The 23417-nt window shown below is 36.9% G+C and overlaps 1 protein-coding gene across 1 annotated transcript in view; it reads left to right on the forward strand.

Moving 5' to 3' along the window:
• LEMD3 (LEM domain containing 3) overlaps positions 1-23110 on the forward strand; it is a 50655-nt gene extending 27545 nt beyond the window's left edge. Inside the window, exons 4-13 of the mRNA XM_010284753.1 lie at positions 3953-4020; positions 5921-6000; positions 6132-6280; positions 8075-8176; positions 9698-9800; positions 10034-10212; positions 17709-17790; positions 22215-22320; positions 22420-22498; positions 22760-23110. Of these exons, the coding sequence (XP_010283055.1) occupies positions 3953-4020; positions 5921-6000; positions 6132-6280; positions 8075-8176; positions 9698-9800; positions 10034-10212; positions 17709-17790; positions 22215-22320; positions 22420-22498; positions 22760-22923 (1112 nt within the window). The 3' untranslated portion in view covers positions 22924-23110. The remainder of the gene's footprint in view (positions 1-3952; positions 4021-5920; positions 6001-6131; positions 6281-8074; positions 8177-9697; positions 9801-10033; positions 10213-17708; positions 17791-22214; positions 22321-22419; positions 22499-22759) is intronic.
• Positions 23111-23417: the final 307 nt, after the last annotated feature.

Here is a 23417-nt window from a genome sequence, read left to right on the forward strand (position 1 = left end):
TTTTTGTACTGGTTGACTGTATCACATCAAACTATAAGCTAGAGATTTGTGCTAAATTCATGTGTTCCTTAAAGTATTAGATTTCCACTGTGTTTTGGTTCTGGTACTTTAAGAGAATGATTTACATTGTAAAGTAAATATTTTAAAATTCTGAGTATTTCTGTTAACTCTATATGCTGCAGCTCATAAATTAAAACTAAATGCCCAAATGAAAGTCAGTTTAAAATACTCTAGCCTGCATGGAAAAGCCAATCTGACTTATTTTCTGTATTTAAAGAATACAGAGAGAGAACAGACTTAAACGTTTCTTTAGAATTGAGGCTTTAGTTGCTTTTTGTTAGTATTTCTAGGAGGAGAGCTCAACTTCTTATGCAGCTTGCCCAAGTACACCAACATAAATTAAAAGGTAATTTTGTGATCCTTGCTGGGATGTGTTACTTCTCGCCTCCCTACAAAGGCAAGTAGAGTGGTTTTCTCCAATTGTACTTGAAATTGAAGTGATCTGTGCCCAAGAAAAGTTTGAGCACAAAGATCCATACGTTCTGTAAGCTCACAATAGACATTTGGAGGGGCAGTTTTTACAAAGACTTCAGACATATCTTGCAGCAGACCTGTGTAAAGTTTTTTTTGCCTCTGCTTCAGTTTTAATCCTGGATATAGGGCCTCAAGTGGAACAGTTGGGAAACATTTTTGGCTCAGACTATGGAAAGTGGGTTTCCAAGCCAAGTGGTTAATGATTGCACCAAAGTTATTCAAAGTAAGCCTTCATTTGCAGAACTATTAGCTAAAGCGGTGACTGAAATGGCATATAGGAATATCCTGCTGTTTGCAGTAAAACAGAAGGTTGTCTGACTTGTGAATTGCCTAACTTTCTGCAGGCTTTCAAATTCATGAGTTTCTCAAAGAAAGCTGTTAAAAAGTTCTCAGCAATAGATGGGTTGGAATGAGAAACTGCATCTCCAATAGCTTTTTGTACAGGACTGAAACTCTGTAACTCTGATTAGCTTACTCATTTCAAGAGTCGGAGGCAAGATGAAAGTGATTTTTTTTTTACACACCCCGCCAGCATTGCATGAGGGTAATTTGAACTGATGGGCCTTAGACATTGTAAGAGCCTAGGCAGCAAAGGTGTTTTTAACTGTTAAACATGTTCAAAGGCAGTATAGTCTGAAAAAAAAATTTCAGAAGCAGGACTGTGAAGAAGCTGTCTGCTGCTTTTTGAAGATGAGACCAGAAGCTGTGAAGTCAGTGTGTTGGCTGCATACTGCATAAACGTAATTCCTGGAAGAAGGCAAATAAAATCAGAATTTAAAACTACTAGAGTAATCCAGTAGTCCCAGGAGCTTTTGTCCTCTTGTAAGAGGTAATACTGTGTTCTCATAAGATTGAAAATCCAAAATGAATCCTGAAACTTGTTGTTAAGGATTCATTTTTCATAATCTGGCCTCCTGCCTGTGTGTGGTGTTTGCTTTTTCTGTGTGTTAACCTCACCGTTTCTATTCTTACTTATTTCACAAATGGGCTTTCCTGCTTATCTAGACAATTGAAAAACAGAAAACAAACAAACAAAAGCACCTAAGCAGAAGGGTCTCATCCCCCTGCTCTCACAAGCTGTTTTGTTCGGTCAAATTACCACTGACATGCTTTGCCTGTATTAGAAGGACCCCAGGAAGACTTCAGGTCTTACCAAACAACAAAAAAGCTTAAATGGATGAATACCTACCGGTCTTCCTTGTATCATACAACATAATACCTGATTGAGATTGTACGTATAGCTTCTACAGAGATATGTTTTGCTTTTGTTGTATTTATCCCATCAGTTCTAGATTTAGAACTGTATGTTTACACCAGAGACTATATAATATCATGAGATAGTTATCCCAAGTCTGCTAATCTTGAAACATGAAATCACTGATCATTACACATACAAGTTTACAGGTTGTAGAATTTATGCTGCACAAAAAGAATGTCTGCCTAAATTCACAGAATCACAGAATCACTAGGTTGGAAAGGACCTTCAAGATCATCAAGTCCAACCATTAATCCAGCGCCACCATGTCCCCTAAACCATGTCCTGAAGCGCCACATCCTTACGTTTTTTGAACACTTCCAGAGATGGCGACTCCACCACCTCCCTGGGCAGCCTGTTCCAATGCCTGACCACTCTCTTGATCTAAACCTCCTCTGGCGCAACTTGAGGCCATCTCCTCTTGTCCTATCGCTAGTTACTTGGGAGAAGAGGCCAACACCCTCGTCGCCACACCCCCTTCTCAGGTAGTTGTAGAGAGCGAAATTATATACAAGAATAGCACACAACTCCAGTTCTGGTGCTGACTTCTAAACTCAGAGTGTTTTTTGGCCAAAGGTGGTGTCAATTTTCACAAGTGATCTCTGTAGTTTTGCTATTAGAGTAGACTCAGGCATTTTGAAAGTCCAAGATGTTGCATTTTAGTTATCAAGTGAAAGAACTTTTATAGTGTCTTTTCTGCTCAGTGCTTGATTGAAAATATGCACATGCACATGGGCTTAGTTCCAGCAGCACTTCTAGGCCAGATAGCATATGAGCACTCTCTAAAAACAGTATTCCTATTTCTCTATAAGCCAACAGTAAGAGAACAGTGTGCCTATTATGCTGATGTGCTTGCAAGGACAAATTAACTTAAATCTGTCGAAGTGTATTGAACAAAACTTTGCTTTAGCAGTCTGAGAAGGACTTTTGCTTCAGAGAAACACTTATTTCTTTGTAACTCCCTACTGTGAATGAGGCATGAAGATACTTCTCCATAACTTGCTAGTTTCCTCATTTTTTGTTCAGATTGCCTCAAATGTTCTTGTTTGTGTAGGGAAATGGAGCAAGGATATTCCAGTGTGGAGTAATTCCAACTTTAAATACTTTGTGTGAGTATTAAGAGTATAAGCAAAGGGTTTATATTTTGTATATGCATGAGATTTTTAAACTTTCCTTGCCTTGCTATTGCTTTGGGAATAATACAGCTTGGCAGAGATTCAGGAAGGTAAGGCAGTCATAACCCTGAGCCAGTGAAAGACTGGATTTGTTGTTTCCTATTTTATTGTTTTGGCACAGTAAAATCATGATTATAGATGCTAAGATTTTTTCTTTTTTGAAAGATCAGGAAAAAAGTGATTTGTCACTCCCTGACAGTTCTTCAGAAATGATGGCCTAGTGATAGATAAAACTGGTGTTAGTTCTTTTCCTTTTCTGTGTGACTTTGTTGGTATGACTGTCGCTACATATTTGTTGTATGAATCGGGTACCTTCAGTTTTGCAAAGAAAATCAGGAAGATGATGGTCCGTGGCTGTGAGGACTGACTGTGCATATAATACCTTACTTCCTGACTACTTCTGCTTACTTTCCAAAATAATTAGGAGGATGGTAATAACACCAGTTTCAGGCCATACTGGGATTTTGTGCATGTTCAGGAAGGTGATGAGTTACTGTGATAGCGTGGACCAATCTAAAGTGTAGTACCTTCATAGTGTCTGAAATACTATTATGGATGTGTTGCAGCTGGAACTAACTTGGTCTGTATAAAAGATAATACATGTTTCATAGTAAATGGAAATTATTTGGAAGCAGTTGAGTTAGGGTACAGCAACTGCTTTATGGTAACATCCTTTTGATAGTTCTTCATACTACCTTTTGTTCTACCTCCAGTGTAAATACCAAAATATACTTTCTGAGCAGTACATGAAGTTGTATTGATGTGATTTGTACATATTATTAGCTGTGACAATCTTTAGGTTTCTTAACTTTTTTGAAGGAGAAATTTGTCCAGAGATTTGTACATATTTTTAGTGGAACTTGTGAGAATTATTGCGGTACTGCTGCTTGTGTAGATTGTGTTAACCATAAGGTTGTGTTTATGTTACTTTATTTTATATCATGCAGTAATAAGTAGATCAAAATAAACAAAAGTTTAATTTTACCAGGGGAACATGAATGTGGCAGCTCTATTCAAAGAAATCTTACCGTCCAGGAGGCAGCTGCATATTTAAAAGTAAGCAAAAGAGGTATTTTTCATTGGTTGTATACAAGATTTGTGTAAGTTACAATTTATAAGGCCTAGTTTCGTATCTAGTGTATTGATTAAATTTGACTTAGTATTGAATGTATTTGGCAATGTTTGGAATTGATGTCTTTAACACATTGTACTTACGATTTTTATTTTGGGGTGTAGTGATGTTTTGGGGGAGAGGGAAGGTGAAAGAAACTGGCTTAATTGCAGTGAAAGTGTAGATAGTAGTGCTTCAATGGCATGCAGGCTTTTTGCCTTCAGTTAAAACACCAGGGCATAATTTGAACTGATGGAGATAGTTGACAAAGACAAAAATTATAAACCTAGGAAATCCAAATCTCTAGAAGCTTCTCCACAAATCAGAATACTATGTTTTGAGACTTAGTAAAAAAGCATATGGTCTTCCTTTCTTTGGGAGGAGAGGCTGATGTGTGGCTCTGTGCAGCGGGCCTGACAGGCAGCAGCTGTATGGAGACACCATTTGTTGATGCTTTAAATAGAAATGGTCAAAAAAGACCCTTTTTGTTAATTTGATAGGTATGCAGTATTATGAAATCCCACTCTCTGCTGTCATTCCCCTGCCTCACTCCCCAAATAAAAGATGACTCTTGCCTTGTCTTGACAGCTGTAGGGTTTATTTTAGCCCACATTGGTGTACTCTTCAGTGGAAAACTACTTGAAGCTTTAAAAAGGCTGAGTGTATAAGATTGCTTTGATTGGATGGAGGGGAGCTAAGCTGGTGTGACTTCTAATATACAAATTAGAAATTTATAGAAATTTTACATTTTGGCAAATGTTTATGTAGTAAACAAAGAGCAGCAATGTTAACAGCATCCTGAAGAAGCTGCTAATACTGGTTTATGGTTTGGCAGTGCTATTCAATATCTATTAAGACCAGTGTGTTGTGGGAATACACTGGAAAAAATTAAGTTGATGCCAGATAACCGATGGTCTTATCTATTGTGCTGACAGAATGACAGTTGTTATCATTAACAACTGTTTACCTCTGATAAGAAGCTCAAATTTCATATGAAAATTTGTCACTTTGTACAGTCTCATTTAACCCTACTGTTCCTCATTTTGGGAATATAAATATAACTCCTCTGCAGAACTTCAGTGATAAAACTTTAATATTTTACTCTCAAATGGAAAATAAAACAGTTACTTGCTTATCCTTTAATTCTAGCCCAGTTACATTATGTGAGGTTCAAAGGAAAGATGGAGATAAATCTTTCTGGAAAGTATAATTTCAAATACAAAATTAACTTCTATTTTTGCCTTTCTTTTTCTGCAAAAGAACATACAAGGTGCACTATGGAGACAGCCTTAGCTCAGTTAGCAGTAAATGTTTTATGATAGTTGATGCCAACTAATTTTTTAAAAAAGTCAATTTCTATACAGTAATATCAGTTCTTGAACTACAAACACTAGACTATTTGCAAAATATCAGTTAAAATTGATTTTCCTCAAGCTTCCTAAAAGCAGTGTAGGTCTCTTTTTTTTTTTTTTTTTAATAGCACCCATTTCCAGCTGGGTTTGTATCTAGTTTGAATTTTACTCTTGAAGTAGATTTTCAATGAGCACCGCCTAGTGGCTGAATGATTTTTTTTTTTTCTTGCTGTAGGTTAGAATTGTTAATAAAACAGTGAATGTGGCTTGACTTTTCAAACAGTCCTCAAATTGAGGAATGCTAGTAAGTCTGATTGCTGCTCATAGCATGTATAGATACACTTTGTGTAGTGAACACTTATGCAAAAACTGAAGAATCGAGAACAAAACCACATAGTGTGGCTACTTATATGTGCAGTATCTGAATTTTATTGTGGCTTGATAACTTTCTGGTTATTTATGAAATTAGTCATTAATACTTGGTTTTTCACAGAATTTAGATCCAGAATATGAAAGTGTACTTAACACAGCATTACAATGGATCTTGAAGAATGGAGAAGATGTTGGCATAAAGTAAGTGGTCTTTATTTCTTAATTTAATTTCTTCTAACAGAAAGAAATAATATAATATATATATTATGTATATAAGAAATAATAAATTTATAGAAATTTATTTTTCATAAATACTGTATATTTTTGAATAGGTGTTTCAGCAATGACCCTAATGAGATGGATGTCACTAATGTGACAGATGTGAAGTACCTGGAATCCACTAGTCCAAAGATGTCTTTCAGGTGTCGTTTTCGCCGTGCGTTTGTTAATGTAACTCACAGATTATCAATATTGCTTTTGGGTAAGTTGTAACAGAAAAGTTTGATTTTTTTTTTTAATTAATTTGCATTTATGTAAGTGCATGAGGAAAAGTAAACAGTGTCTTTCAAGAAGTTTTTATTGACCCATAAAACTTAGAGCCTCTATCAGTATCTTGATTACAATGCAGTTTGCTTTGCACTTCTGTCGTGCCACTGTGTTTTCACATTGGTTACCATCATCTGCTGCTGTAGTCAGCTGAACATATTCATTCTTTGGGAACTCTTGTCTTTTTCCCTGCCAAAGCAATATCTTGTGGCATTCAAAAATTCCAGATCGAACTGATTTCAAAAAACAAAATGCTCAGTAAAAAGACATGATAGCCTTAATTTTGAGAATATTTCACTGTTGCTCCAGGAACTTTGGAAACATAACTACAGAAAAGATGGTTTTCCTAGTTTTAGGAAAAATTGGATACCCAATATGGTTGTCACCAAAAATTCTTACCTCTAAGACTATGTTGTAAAAATGTATCTAATCCTTCAGTAAGACTAATTAATTTAGTCTTTAATAGTTCTCTAGTTAAGTTTCAAATTCTTTCAAGTTTATTTAATTCTTAATCATACTCAGAACTATGCAGCATAAAAGTATGGTAGAGCTAAATGCGGACACTTCACTCCTGTATGGCTGGTTAGAAACATTGAAGATGCAGAGTTCATCTTATGCACCTATTGAATATTTAATAAATTGATAAACTGATATCTTAACAATCTTATGCTTATGAGCAGAAGACTTGAGGCCTCCTTTATTAGCCCTTTGACGAACCAAAATAATCGAAGTCAAACTGTCCCAGATTGCCATCTGGCTGATAATAGTCAATATGAGGATTGAATTGGGATGCAGAGATGAAACTCAGTATGCACTTAACCACTGGTCTCATCCACTCATGACCACTGGTCATGCTGAGCAAATTGCTCTATGTCTTGACTTTCTTATTTGTAATTAAGGTTAATACGAAGCACCTTTTCAAAAGTTGAATTGTATAAATGTTAGATGTAGTGTCATTAACTAACACCCATTTTGGCCTCAAATGGTGTCCCTCGGTCTCTTTGTGTCAGTTAACATTGCCTTGTGATCACTGGTATACGAAACAAACTATGCAACTATGATTTGTGCATGCATGTTTTTGGTTTGTTTTTGTTGGGGTTTTTTAATTATTGTTAAGAGGTCAGTCGTGCCCTTAGCCAAGAAAGAAGAAGGAATAAGATTTTTATTTTAAGTTTATGCTGCTGGCCTTTCTAACTAGATTGTCCTTTTTGGGAATAGTCTTTAAAATAATAGAAAAAGAGCATGCAGTACTTTGCTGCAAGAAACACAAATCTGTAGCTGAACTGAAGTTAATCAGCATTGACCAGTATATCTAAAGCATGTGACTTGTTTATGAATTAGTGAATATTGTGCATTTTTAAATATTAACATGTTCTGAATTGTAAGTTTATGTGACTTTTGATATGACTTTGAATTTTAAAAATATAATTGGTATACTATTTTTCTTCACAAATGGGTAAAATTTCAGACCGCAGTCATGGGATACCAGGCTATTGTTAAAACAATGAAATGATTTTCTAAAGGTAACAACTCTTCCAAGTTTAAGAGTTCATGTTGCTATGTTAGTAAAATATAAAATTTTGACAGTGAGTACAGTGTATTTCACTAGCTTGGAATTTAAAATACTTCAAAATGTTAGCTAGTTCAACTTTTGAAGAATGTGCTTTAAACATTGTTAAATAACCAATGTTCTAATACTGTTTAAAGGGTATTATATATCTTAATGCAGGTGTAATAGTGGTCTGGGGAGTCTTGCACTACATGAAATACCGTTGGGCAAAAGAGGAAGAAGAAACGAGGCAGATGTATGATATGGTGGTAAAAATCATAGGTATGGCTTCTTGACTCACATCTGATGTGTCTATATCAGCTCCGTATAAGCTTTCAAAGTACTGGCATTAATTCAGTTATGTTTTCTGCCTGTTTAGTTGTCAGTTATCATGCTGTTAGAGTTCATAGAATCACAGAATAGTTTGGGTTGGAAGGGACATTTAAAGGCCATCTAGTCCAACCCCCCTGCAATGAGCAGGGACATCTTCAACTAGCTCAGGCTGCTCAGAGCCCTGTCCAACCTGACATGGAATGTTGCCAGGGATGGAGCATCTGCCACCTCTCTGGGCAACCTGTGCCAGTGTTTCACCAACCTCAGTTTCACCAACCTCAGTCTTCCTTATATCTAGTTGAAATCTGCCCTCTTTTAGTTTAAAACCATTACCCCTTGTCTTACCACTACAGGCCCTGCTAAAAAGTCTGTCCTCATCTTTCTCATAAGCCCCCTTGAAGTACAGGAAGGCTGCAAGAAGGTCTCCCCAGAGCCTTCTCTTCTCCAGGCTGAACAACCCCAGCTTTTCCTCACAAGGAGAGGTGTTCCATACCTCTGATCATTTTTGTGGCCCTCCTCTGGACCCGCTCCAACAGGTCCATGTCTTTCCTGTGCTGAGGGCTCAAGAGGTTCTTGGTCAAATGTGTGGTTCATGTGTTTCTTCCCTTCCCCGCCCTCCCTGCCTTTCCGTCCTTCTGTCCTTCCATCTTCCATAAAGATTGTAATTTGTGAATTACATCAACATGGCTATAATAAATTCCCATTGATGTAGTGGTATTTTGTCTTACTACTGATAACAAAAATGTGATGTTTGTTGTCTAGAAGTACGGTGACATGTCGCTTTCTGTATATGTTTTTTCAGCTATCTTTAGCTAAAATATCCACTCCTAAAATGTGTGTTAGCTCTCAATTCCATCTTTAATGGCTTTTCATAGAAAAAGCAGCTTTTTAGTTAGTCACTTTGAGCTGAAATTATGTTACTAAAATAGAATGCATAATTGAGTTTTGAAATTCTGCCGCTCTATTTGAAGACACAATGTTTTCAGAAGTTTGTGTTTGTAGTTTTTAAGCTCTGTTTTGGACTACATTTTTACTTAACTTGTCTTACTACTCTCACCTATGGCATTCATCATAAATACAAAGATGGTAGACAAATTGGAGGTGTTTTCCTGTTTTCACCATATTCCTATCTTTTCTGTTGGCAAATCAAGCTTTGCTGAGGTGGGGTGAAAGCATTTGATTTTCAAAGGTGGCTCTCTTTGCTAACAGAAGTACCAATCAAGAGTAACTGCAAGAACTCTTTTCCGTTATTCCAAAGTTATCTGGGGTACTGAGAGCCACTGTGTGTGGTTAGTTTTCTTGATTTGCATTCAGCATGGTTAGAAGGAAAAAGGCTTCAAAATGCCAAAAACATCTTAAATACTAAAATTGGGAGGGGTCATCAGAGTAGCTGTTCACTACCAGAATTTATATTTTTCTTAAAGTTTGCATGTTCTATGTAGTTATCAGCTTTTCTTATGGTGTCCTCAGATGTTCTAAGAAGTCACAGCGATGCATGTTCTGAAAATAAAGACTTGCAGCCTTACATGCCTATTTTACACGTGCGTGATTCTCTAATACCACCTCAGGACAGGTATGTTCTCACTAGAAGTACTGAATTTCCTTATGTGTAAGTAAGGAAAAATAGTAAAAATAAATTGGTCAATTAACTAAGTTAATTTCAGTAGGCTGCATAGTATAATATTTTGGAGATTCTTATTGACACAGGTGGGAGGAAAAAAAAGCATTAGACTTCTCTTACATCTGGGTGTCAGCTGTGCAGGTTGTTATAATGCTAACTTTGTAATTCTTGCTTCAATTTTTAAGGAGGAAAATGAGGAAAGTCTGGAATAGAGCAGTTGACTTTCTTGCAGCAAATGAATCTAGAGTACGCACAGAGACACGAAGAATAGGTGGTTCAGAGTTCTTGGTTTGGAAATGGATGCAACCTTCTGCAGCATGTGACAAAATTTTAGTAATACCGTCGAAAGTGTGGCAAGGCCAAGGTATTGAAATCTAGTTCTATTTTGCAAATACAATTGTTTTAATTTCTGCATCTAACTTCTAAATACTGTTTTGTTGCTTGAACAGGAAAGACTTGTTTTCTCACACCTTCAAGTATTGTTATGAACTGTCAGTGCTATTTCTCTATCTTGCTCAACAGACTGACTTTTTCTGTGCATTCAGTGTCTGCCTTGTTTTCAAGCAAAATGAGCTTTTTTGTTATAGCTACTGCAGAAATGCAGCAGAGGGCATGTAGCCAAAATGAATTGCTTGTTCCTCTTTATGAATTTAAAAAAAAACCCATAACTTGTTAGTTGGTCAAATTCTGACATGCCTTATACTTGAAGTAATGTAATTGGTTGTATCTGACAGCAGGTAAATCAACGCTTGTAGACTTGAGTTTCCTATTGTTAAGTTATCAGTCCAGTATCTCAAGACAGAGTTTGGAGGAAGAGATGTTTGTTTATTTTGAAGAGGAAACTGCTGGGACAAGAGACTCCTCAATCAGCAAAACATGGGTTTTGAGCATCTCCTAGTAGTGCTTCCTTTCTGTCATAAATGTTTTTTGACACTGTGCATTTGTATTTCAAGCTCTGTGGTGCAGCAAAGCATTTGCTTTAATAGAGGCGGCTGTTGTCATACATGGATTTTGCAGTGGTCTGTCACTTTTCAGCTTTATCATGGAGCCAAGTGGCAAGAATCCAATGGATTTGCAGGTGTCTGTCTGCAGTGGTCATCTGTTCCTAGTTCTTTTTCTTTCTGCCTTTCTTCATGTTAAGCTTCAGTTTTTGGGGTGGGGTGTTTTTTTTCAATGAAAAATTGAAGCTCTAAGACTTGAATTCTGGGTTGCAATGAAAAAGAATGGTCATTTCTATCAATGTCTGAGTGTGAAGGTAAATGTTTAAAGTGAAATCTTAATTGCCAGTTGTTTAAATGTTGTGACTCTTTAAAAAAGAGTCTGTCTTACCTTATCTTCTGTAATGCTGTATTATCTCTCCAGTAGGATTGAAATAAATGCTGTGCAGAATCCTAGTTTATAAACTTATCAGCTTATTTTCATGGTGAGGGAGGAGGGAGTTGTTGCTTCTCCAGTTTTTAGTTCAACTTTGTAAATCTGATGCTGTCAACGTTGTATCATGCATTACTTCTATGGCATTGAACTAGACGCTGAAAAAAGCCCAGTTAAAAAACAGACTTTCTGCCCTTCCTAGCCCCACTTAAACAAAAATTCCCACTCTCATCTTTGTTTTTCTGGAGTATGCTAATTTTGGTCTTAGTTTAACTAAAGCAAGTAGTGATAGGCTTCCTTCTTTTGCTTTTTACTGGTATACATGTTTATTTTTTAGAAACTATTTTATTGCTTCCTATAAAAAGAGGGTACAGTTTAAAGTAGCTCCTTCCAATGTGATTATTTCCTTTCTAAAGACAGACATGAAAAGCTGCTTTGAACATAGCAAACTTGACTGCCCAAGTAAAAGTATTGCTAACATGCTGGTTTTGTCCTAGGCCACTTGCATGTTTTCCTAAGTTCTATGTATGCTTTCAGCCTTCAGGTCTTAAATTTTGCTTTTCTGTAAGTTCAAAGCAAAAGCGAACAATTCTCTGTCAACTTGAAAAGCCAAATATTTTAAGACATTGCAGATACTTGGCATGTTCTCTGATGAGCATGTTAGTAGTCTTGGGATATATTTCTTGCTTGTCCATGCAAAATATTACATTGGGATATCATTAAATACTTCTCAAAGTTATGCTACTGGTTTTAGCATTACGTTTCTTATTTTTAAATCATTCATTGGAAATGAGGGCTGCCTTTTTATAAAATACCTTGTGAATACTACTGCAAGCTTGAAGTTCTGCAGTCGTCATCTTGTAGGAGTAGTAGTAACATGGCATTCTGCTGTGACAACTGTATTACATGATTTCAGTTTCTCAAAATTTTAGTTAGCAAGATGTGAATAGTGGCTTTACTACAAGAGTTGCAGAGCCTTTTCTTCCTAGGACATTGTCCATTAGGGATGTGCAAGTGCTTTAGGTGCAGTGCAGTGGTGGGTTCCATCAACAGCTGTCTCTGTTCATCTCTGTAATACTGTCATGATCAATTTTCAGGCACTTAAATTGCACATAGCTTCTGCAAGCTATGTGTATTATAAAACTGAATCTTCTACGTAGTTTATTTTTTCAATACAGACTGTGAAACATGACACTCCAGTTCTGGAATCTATCATTTACTTCTCACTTGCTTTCAGATTTTCTTGTCCTGTTTGATTTCAATATAAATCACTCTATAACATTCTGTCCTGTATTAGAAATCGGACTGGATTTTCTTTCATCTGGAAGACTTTTTAGTTTGTGATAGCTCAGGTGCTGCTTTGCTACATGGAAGTATACATTCAAGACTCTCAACAGAACAGTATTTTCCAAAACTTCCTAGAAAGACAGTGACTGTAGTTACTGTTAGGTACTCTCTGAATTTCAGCATCTGATACCTACTTTAGCATATTGTGAATGTGGACAGAATATCTTTATCTCTCAGCTGTGGCTTTTAGCTGTATGTTCCCTAGAGCATGTACTTAAGACTATGCTTTCTATTGCATAGGATATATTAAGATCTATCCTGTTTCAGTTCTTTTAATAGCAGTTTTCTAGTTTTCTTGTTATGTTTGTAGTTCAGCAAAGATCTCTGAATAATTGAAATTGCACACTCTGGCTCTAACAGAACGGCATGGAAATAGGGGTGGCCAAAATGACATAGGTCATTTGGGCTCTATATCTTGGTAGTCAGCAGGCAAAGGCAGTTTTCACATGCAAAGGCTTTTTCTGTTTTGTGTTCCTTGTTTTCGTATGACTGTTGGAAATAGTTCCATTGCATTAGTCTCGTACTTTTTGCACAGCTGTTTCTTTACTGAAGTTAGGAATTCTATATGTATGTGTTGCTTTCTTCATTTTTGGAAGTATATATCAACTGGGATTAAGTTTGTCCTCTAGTTTTGACATTTGAATATAGAAATTCATAAATCTAAATACTCTTCAAGACTGCTAGGTCCTGAACAAACTCAGTACCTTATAAAATCAGAATGAATTCTTGGGTTTGAATCTTGTGAATAAATTTCAAGGTCACGATTTTGTTAACCTTCTGAGATCTGGTAGTGCTTGGTAGCAGAACACAGTACCTAGAGTATGTGCAATTGAAGAAGAAAGCCTCTTGACCTGTCAGTGTGTACTAGAATATTGGTAGATGATAGCATACATTTTAAATATGGGACCTGTAGCATGTATGAAGATCTAGGCCCTACTGTCTGTTAGTGTCTAGAGTTCAAGCATCATTGTGGCATTTTGTCCAGTCCTTCAGGATGTAGCCTGTGTTTTGGCAGACAGTTTGTGATTTTTTTTTTATTATTATTATTTTTTTTTTACTGGGTCAGAATAAAGTCCGGTGTACTTCCTTTGAAATACTATCTACTGGATGTGGTGGATATATCTGTCAAAAAAAAAAAAGGGATAGGTAAGGTCATTGTAGGATGACAGACCAATATGAGAGGTGTTTTGAAAACAAGAGAATTGTCAACTGAAAAACAATCTTGATGATGCCAAAGTATAATCTAATTCAATCAATGGAAAAAACCAAGACAATTCTAGTGTGTCCAGTTTGCTTTTGAAAGAACAGGTACTGTTGTCCTATCATGCCTTTGATAACTGAGGCTCTAAAGAAAAATAGGCAGAACTCCAATGTAGCTAAACTAACAGCAATAGCTAAAGTTCCTTGACAGCTCTGGAGATGAGATAAAGAGGTTCTCTGAAGTACCACATCTAGGATGATATTTCATCCTGCAGCATGGAAGATAACCTGTTGCCTTCTGTGAATGACACCCCTCTTGCCCGGCTTGTAAGAATATAATCCTTTCTCCACACTGAGAAAGAAAAAAAAACAAACCACCAGCTCTATTCTTAACTATTGCAAGAGAACTGTGGATTTTATGTGTGTTGTAAAATGCTATATCTATCCTCTGCTGTCTAATGTAGCTGAACTTAACTGTATAAAACCCTAAGTCAACCATGCTCTCCTCTCTTAATAACGTTTAGTATTATTTTGATTTCAGTATCTTTACTGAGGAACCTTGTGTTGTGTGAAAGGGCATAACTTCAATATTCTCAACGAAATGTTTTATGTTCTTTTTCTTGCCTTTGATAGGAAAAGTTAGTACTTAATAAATTACAGTGATCTGTGGCTTAACATGAATAAATCTGTTCTTCAGAAGCAAGTATACCTATATTTGATGCAAGGCTTCAACCTTATTAGGTGTATCAAATCCACATCTGAAGATGTCTTCTGCTGTCTTATAGCCCACAGTGGTGATACTGGAGAATCCCTTTAGCAATAATACAGCAGTAATTCAAGAGCTATAGAAAGGTGTACTACAGTTTCATAAATCTTCATTCTGAAGTCTGTGCAAGAGACACTTCCATCATAGACACATTCCAGTCACAGTGAATAAAGAGGTTTTTGAAAGCACACACTTTTAGCTGCTGCTGTTCTTTGAGTCTGGAATGATACAGTCATATTCCGTTTAAGGTAATAAAACAAAGTACATTATGATTGAAATACAAAGTGGCTTCCTTTTCTTGAAGGTTCTCCCTAGTCCCCAAGGGGGGTTTATGAAAGTCCTAAAAATTTTCCTATCAGTGACTTAGTGCAGAAAATTGTGCTTCTGCTTTCCTATTTCATCTCCACCTTTTTGCTCTCGTTTTATAAGCTGTACTGTTGAGACCTATTTAGGAAAAGAAATGGCATGTGAGTGGCTTAGTTAATTATGGTGTAGCTTAGGCTGTTGTGCCACAAGAATGTCTGCTTATGCCCTTATTGTGAGGAGAATATTTTGTATGCTCCACACCAGTGTAAATTTTCAAATAATCAGTACCGTAATCTGAATAGTTTTGTCACTTAAACTTGCTCTTTTTGAGGGGAGGGGAGAATTAATTGTTACAGATGTGTAATGAAATTCAAGAGACATCTGTTAACTATGCTATTTTGAATTTTGCTGTGTAGGTACAGCATTATTTTTAACTTGCCTGTGTCTTCCCTACCCTCCCCTTTTTTGTTCCATTTCTGGTATACATTTTAATGCTTATTACTCTGCTAGCGTTAATTTTGTACCTCGCTGATTTCTGTGGCCTTTTTTTTTTCCTTACACATAAAAAGCTCTATCTAAGTTGCAAAACTTCCTTTTAATTTACCACAACTTTGAAACACTTTTGAGAATAAGCAGAATTCATCTTTATTTTCATATGCTGCACTGCTCTGGGCACACTTGCTCTACTAGTATAATGTTGCATTAAGTTGGTAGCAGATTAGTTTCGTGCTGGTGGTATGCTCTGGCTGAAGTCATCTCTGCAAGCACCTGAGCTCTTCCAATCAAAAGGACATCAAGATTATTAGAAATTGGAGCAGGCAAAGCCTGGTTTTTATAGGTATCCACACTAAAGCATGAATTCCCCGTTTAGCTACTTTTGCATAGCTTAATGGTGTAGCTGCTGTCATAAACAACAGTATGGGGTTTTTTGGCGTTCATAAACAACTTGCAGAAGTGTTGATCCTCTGGGCCTAGGGTCTCTGCAAATAACCTCACCATTCTTTATCCTTGGATTAAAACCATGTGCTGAATAAACCTAGCTATTAACAATCAGCACATAATTTCCTCAACCCCACGCCTTTTCAGGTCCAGGTCCATGACTAGGCCATCCCAGATCACCTTCTTCAGTATGGTGTGATGCCCCAGTGTACAATATGCTGGTGACATTTCACACCCCCCCCTTGATCTGCTGGAGCCAACCTACATGAGTAAGGTAAGTCCATTTATTTTTCAATGTTGCTTAGTTCTGTAAAGTTTTTATTGTATACCCTATGTATAATTTTGAATCAAGGGCAAAAAACTTTACAAAACCATGTGCTATTGAAAAAGGACTTGTCCTTAAACTATAGGCAGCTCAGAGATAGATGCAGTGTCACCAGCATATTTAGAAATCTATTCCCAAGAAAAAACAGTCAATTGTTACAGGTATTGGTGACTTGGACTCTGTGTGGGTATATGCTAATAAGAACACTTAGTTATTTGGGGAACTTGGGGTAGGTTTTATGTTAGATTTGGAGGCCACCTTTTCTAATTTCTACTTGGTAATGGTATTTTTTTCCTTCAGACAAACTTGCTCCTCATGTATATTTCTATGCCTTATCTGCAGGCAGTGAATTTTCTCTTCGTTAGTGCTTGTCTTTCACATGCAGTGTCTTCCACATGACTGAATTTCTTCTGTGTGACACAGTTTTTGTTTTGGTGACATACAGAAGACTAGCAGTGTTCATGTATTTTGGATATACTTGCAAGATCTTATTTTAAAAAATCAGCAGTAAGAAGCACAGACCTGTAGTGTCATCTGGCCAAAACTGAGACTTCTAACACTTGGAATGTAACATCTTGAATCTGTCAAACGTTTCCGAAGTAGGGACTGCAAAGGAGAAGCATTAGCATTGGTTTGGAACATGATTTTGTCTTGTTGAGCTTTTTTTAATCTTATGTTTAAACTGTTGAATCTGTTCATCTCAAGTCTTCAAATTAAAACTTCCTTCAAGCCTTGGAAGTGGTTTTACCAGGTTATCCCCTTCCATTTCTGTTGCTGCTTTTGCTGGCCCTTCTCAAGGCATGGAACTATCTTACCTGAACCTGAAGGGCTCCTCTATTCCTTTTCTTATGGTGCAGTCTTCTGTTGCAACTCACACAAGTAGAGCTTGTGAACTTTAGAGAATTTAATGTTTATTTTAGAACTTCAGTATGTCTTTCATGGGATTGTTCAGCTTTGGAAGAGCAGCACTGTTATTTTTCATTTCCATTTTTCTTCTTACATCTGTTTTATTCTCTGGTGTGTTTCATTTCAGATTTTGGCAAGCTTTTGATCATGTGTGTAGAGCATTTAGGATTACAAAAGCTCCATCCTTGTAGAGTGCTCCTTAACAGTTGTTACTGCAATACAACATCCATCTAAGGGTCTCCCTGTTTCTTAGCCAGATATGCAGTAAATTGCCCCAAAAGTGGAAGAAATGAAAATTGATCAGACAGTTAAAACTGAATGGTTAACCTGCAGCTCCAAAAGTGGTTAAGAATATCTGTCTTGTCATATAGACGTAATGCAAATACTTTCTCTTCAACTATATGGTATTTTTTACAATATCCTGAATTCTTTCCATGTACTGTGGCCTGGATATAAAAGAGTCCATTATCTTTTTAAATGTAGAAGTTGTAAATCTAAAAAATTCAGTTAAGTATGGTACATTTTCTTCAGTGCAGTATAAAACTCTGGGGAACTTAATTTGCTTGAAGCTTTTTCGTATATGAAGGAAAGTATTCTTTTGAGTAAAACCAGAAAGGTATTCATGTATAAAGTTGACACTTGTTAACTAGATGGTATTATGCATGTCAGTAAATACTATTAAATTGATTTTTCTTTGTAGCATTTCATCTAGATAGAAGAAATTCACCACCAAACAGCTTGACACCATGTCTAAAGATTCGCAATATGTTTGATCCAGTTATGTAAGTAATAAGAGTTATCTATCTATATTTCTTTATTCTTTTGGAAGGGTCCATTTCTTTCCTCTGAGAGGGATTTGGAAGAAGTGAGTAGAGATGAATAGCTTAAAAGAAACAAATATGTTGTTAAAAAAAAAAAATCATCTTCCTCTTAGCATCTATGAGAAGACAAATAATTTTACTGCCTGTCTTCTGTCCTTTATTGTCTTGCTTGGTGGCTTTGGGTCACTTCTTGAAGTGTGGCATGTAGTCAAACTACTTGGAGCAATGACTGATCTTTCTCCATTAACTAATTCTGTAAATACTCAATTATACCAGCTGACGGGATACTCATGCGGCCTAACAAGAGACTGTAAGTTTCTGAAGTATTGTTAAGTATTCTGCAATATTTAGACTGTTACAGAGCTTGCACAGTTTGCATTGAAAAGGCTGAATTTAAATAGTTTATTACTTTATGGCAGTGTGATTTTTGTAGTGGGAAGGTTTTAAACAAATTATTGCAGAGTACTGGCTTCTAATGCTCAGATAGCATTCTAAAGTATGTACTGTGTATGAGTAAATAACAAGCCTTGTTTCACACGCCAAGAGTTAAGGAAGAATAGTTAATATATTTGTAGTCTTTTAAAGCTTCATCCACTATTCTGTTATATCCCCATTGCCTGTGGGCTAGATCATGTTAGTAGTTGGGGCATAAACTATGTGTTAGTCCCCCTAATCCTTTCTAATCTTTGAAGCATGGTTTGTCCAGTGCAAAGACATACAAGGACTCCAGTAACTCCTCTGAAGTAATTTATTCCCTGATGTGATTATATAAGGTAAAAATGAAGATGCTATACTGTCTTAAAGAGTAGTAAAAAAGTTGGTTAGTGAGGTGCTAATTGTGACTGCAGAATATGAAAAGTTGAGTTGAAAATGAAAGCTATCGATTAGAGCAGGGAATAACAGGAATTGTAGGAGGGGATACCAGAGTATAGACACGAGTGATTGCAAAGTTTGGATGTATTTCTTCATCTCTGTTTTACTTCTGTTTCTAGCCACACTTAATTACTTTAGTTCCTTGCCTTATTAATTGGAAAGCTGTTAGCTAATTAACTGAGGACAGTGTTATCCTGAGCATAGAGAATTATTCTAAAAACTTCTGTTTTCCTCAGTGGCTTTAAGACTTAATGACTGTTCGAGCAGAGACCCCAACTGTGGCTTCTTTCATAACTTTCAGGTTGGAGTAGAGTGAGCAAGACTGAAATTTTAGGTATTCTTGAAGCAAATTGATCCTTCTATAGGAGGATGAAATAAAAGATGAGATTTGCTGACAATTTTGGGCAAGATCAAAGTCCTTATTGTTCTTGCTACAAAGGAGACTTCATGAACTATATTGGTTAGTCTGAATAGTACTGAAATAAATCCATTCCTGAAACTTCACTGTAATATTTAGTGATGTGCTGTATTGGTTACTTTCCTGTTTCAAGATGTTAGCTGTTCAAAATGTCTGCTGTTAATGGGACTAGCAACTGAGATGTTACTTTTGTCAGAACAAGCTCCCTTTATAGGCTATATCTTTGCTGTAAACATCAGTGTTTTGTCAGTACTGAGCCAGTCTATGCCCAGCAAGTGCATTTAAAAAACCCCACATTTATAGACTAGGACTTGTTCTCCTTTGACACTTCACTTTGGATGTCCAGTCAGCTATTTGAACAGTGCAACTTCTAATACATTCACTTTTTGTAGACCTCTTCTTTTGGAAGCTGACCCAGCTCTGTTACTGGACTGCTGGATTATAGTTGTAGTGGGATACTTCATCCAATTCCATATTGCATGCTTCAGCCCATTCCTCTTCCATGAGCTGTCTTGCAGAGGACTGCTGATTAAGGGAGTACTTTTTGTCACGCCCTTGAAGTAATCTTAAAAACAAACAAACAAAAAAAGCCCAACAAAAAAAGCCCAACAAAAACCCAAAACCCTCAGTGCAAGACAAACTACTTGATTCAACTGCTTGTGTCAAAAGAGGAAGGAGGTTTATGTTCTTGTCCCAAATCTGAAAGGGCTGAATGCCTTGACTGACCACCTGAAACACAATGTACCATGTGATTAGATTGGCAAATGCTGTTCTGACATTTGCCATGAGTGCAAGGTATGCTTAACAAAATTCAGTTTTAGCTGCTCTTGAAGTCAAGCTATTACATAGTAACAATAAATGACTAAGTATTTTCAACAATATGCCAGTAACTGGTAAAAGTAGCCATCCATAATAGTGGTCTTTTCTGTTGACTTAAGAGTCATCTGGGGAATATACCAGTTAATTTGTCTTTATCAATGCTAACAGAGTAAATAATTGTCTTCCTACTGCCAAAAGTCAGAAGACTTACCTGGGCATTGTGAACCCTCAGACCACAGCAGCAGTCTTAAACTTAGGTGTATGTTCTAGGCATTTACTATGCCAGACACAAACCTGTTTTTTAAAATACCAGTTTAAGCATCATTTGGGTAAGCCTGTTTTAGCATTTCTGCATCTACCACTAAGTCAGTAAAAAGAATGGTTCATAAAGCATGGGTAGCATAGAACATACATGTGCAGGATCAGGGAAGGACAAGTCATTCCCATTGGGAGCCTATTTCATTACTGGAAATCCAAGTTAGCCGATTAGCTCATGAGGTTTCATGTCCCAGGTCTGCAAAACACAAAAAAGCAGACTAGACTGAGAATGCACTTCTGCTTGATTTGCAAACAGGAAATGAGCACTTGGGAGTAATGCAGTGACTTCAGTATCTGGGAAGAAGACACAGCAGAAAAGATGATTGCCTGCTTGTAACAATACGATCTCTTCTTATGGTAGCGGGCTTTCTGCTGGTGACAGCATGCTTCTCAGTAAATCTGGACATGAGTCCTGGCCTGGGAGGGAATGCACCAAAGTCAAGATTTCATAGAGTCATTAGAGTAGTTTGGGTTGGAGGGGACCTCTAAATGTCCTGGCTTTTGCAACTTGGGATTACTTTATTTCCCTGATATCAGGAGCATAGCACATTATTTAGAAAATAGTTGTTTACAATGTTAGAGAAGCGGAAGGGGACTTATACATTCCCTTCATTCTGAGCTATCTAGTATAAAGAAAACACTTTTCTTCCAACCTGAGTAGGGTGCATCTTCTCCTAACTTTTGCAGTGTCTTAAATTGTAGGTGTCACTGGAAGGTCTCTCTCCCAGTAGGACTTTCATTAGGATCTTCTTTGCACCCTTGTGTACCCCCTCACTTTTGTTTGCTTGTTTATATGATCTGCGGGGGCAAGTGGCATCAACTGTAAAGTCCGATCCTCTAACCAATCAAGGTCAAATGACAGAAACAAATCTGACATTCCATGTTGCCTCAGTCCTTCAAGTGTTGTGTTAGTGTCCTGCTTGACAGATTGAAGTATAATCCCTGACCAATTAATTTCCCTATGTACATTCCATTCCCCACCACCTTTTTTTCATGAATGAGGAAGGTAGAGCAAATATTTCAAGAATTTTGGCCTTATGTGGAGAAAACTTTAAAACTACCCAAAGCTCTTGATAGTATTATTGAAAGAGTAAGTTCCTTGTTTTTTGTGTAAAGACTATTCAGGCAGGCTTAAAGGCGTATTAAGGCTGTTGAAATTGTGTTCCCTCTGCTTAGAGTTACTTCATTAGGACCAGATAGTTCCTGCAGTACCTTCAGAGAAATACATAAACTTCTGTCTCCTCTAATGACATACCTAAAGATTGATTAGTCTTGACAGTAAAATATTTTTTGTGAAAAGCCCCCAAAATTGGAATTTGATTTTAATAACTTCTGTTTCTGGATCTAGATTGGCATGTTCTATCAGTACCTTATGGGGCGAATGCAATTTGATGCTTTGTTGGGGATAGCGAATAGCTGTTGCAATGATGAACAGTGAATAGCTAAAAAGCTCCTTCGGCCTGCTGAATACTGACATATAGTGTTGCTTCTGTGACTGCTGGTAGAGGTGATACAGTAAAGGGGCAGAGGCCTTTATGCTGTTGCCTTCCCCTGCTCCTCTCCTACTGCAGGAGGAACAGGCTAGCAGTGGCCTTCTCCTTGGAACAATGGCCAGCCTGTCTGAGCAGGCGTGGGAAGACAAGTTTATGACTGCTTGCAGTTTCAGACAGGAAGGTGATGGCAGGCTGCTGGAAGGGGAGGACAACTCTGCCCCCCCTCCCAATACATATTATTCCTTTTGATGTTTAGGGTTGAATTTTCTAAAGTGGACTGTAGGACCCAATTTACTGAATATTCAATAGATAAAGTACCAAATCTGTTCCAAAGGCATTTAACAGAAAACGATGTCAAGTTACAGAGAAAACAAACTCGGTGGGGAAGGATGAGATTGTTGTCAATGTTTAAAAAATGATGTGCTTAAAAAATGCTTTGAAATGTGCTTTCATTGTTTGCATAGGGAAATAGGTGATCACTGGCATCTAGCAATTCAAGAAGCAATCTTGGAGAAATGCAGTGATAATGATGGAATTGTTCATATTGCTGTTGACAAAAATTCACGTGAGGTGAGTGTCTTTCCAGTAACACCTTAATGCTTTGTTTATCCTTGTCTGTTGGACTTAAAAGAAAGAAAAAAAACCTGAATGTTCTCTTTCTTCGTGCAGGGTTGTGTATATGTCAAGTGCCTCTCTCCAGAGTATGCTGGAAAGGCTTTCAAGGCATTACATGGTTCTTGGTTTGATGGTAAGGAATGGGGTTTTATAACAAAATGTGGGTAGAAATGACAGAAGATGGGTGCAGTTGGAGTTCTTTTAAATGGTGAAGGGGTTTATATCTAAAGTATTGATCTATAACAAAAACTGAACCTTTTTAGTAGTCATCACCTGGTAAACTAATATCAGTTTTCAGTAATGATGTGTTTGTGTGTATTACATCCTGAAGCAAAATGTAACAATACTGAACTAGAAGGTTTCTCTTCTCTCTTCCTATTTCTTTGCCTCATAGGAAAGCTGGTAACAGTAAAATACCTGCGGCTAGATCGGTATCATCATCGTTTTCCCCAGGCTCTTACTTGTAACACTCCACTGAAGCCATCAAACAAACACATGAACTCTATGTCACACCTGCGTCTTCGGACAGGCACAACTAATTCTCAGGGAAGTTCCTGAGGAGACGTTCTACAACTGCTAGGACTGTTACTTGCAACAGGAATTTTCCTGTTTGGCTGCCGTCTTCCTTTTTTAGTGCTTTTTGTATGTTAATACTTTAATGAATTAAATAAAAGTTTGAACGTTCCAGAAATCTTGTTTCCAAAGGGACTTAGCAATGAGGCAGTAATACTGAGCTGACAAAAAAGAAGAAAAAAAAAAAAAAATTGCTTCAGGAAGTTTTCCAGGGCTATAGTAAACCAATGCATTTAAGTTTTGCATGAGGAATACCGAATTCATTATACATTTGCAGATGTGGTGACTGTATTTTTGCACCAGGTGTTTTTGATAATACAAAAGCATGGAGAAAAGACGACTTCCTGTATTTCCATAGTTTCCTGTGAAATAATCTTGTGGGTATTTTGTAACAACCAACCTACAGTTCCTGATGGTAAGTAAGTTTAAAAAAAAAAAAAAATTCTTTTTCAGTCAATACTAGTTTTTTGTTGCTGTAT

Source organism: Phaethon lepturus, unplaced genomic scaffold, assembly GCF_000687285.1.
Source record: "Phaethon lepturus isolate BGI_N335 unplaced genomic scaffold, ASM68728v1 scaffold42653, whole genome shotgun sequence".
NCBI classification, from domain to species: domain Eukaryota; kingdom Metazoa; phylum Chordata; class Aves; order Phaethontiformes; family Phaethontidae; genus Phaethon; species Phaethon lepturus.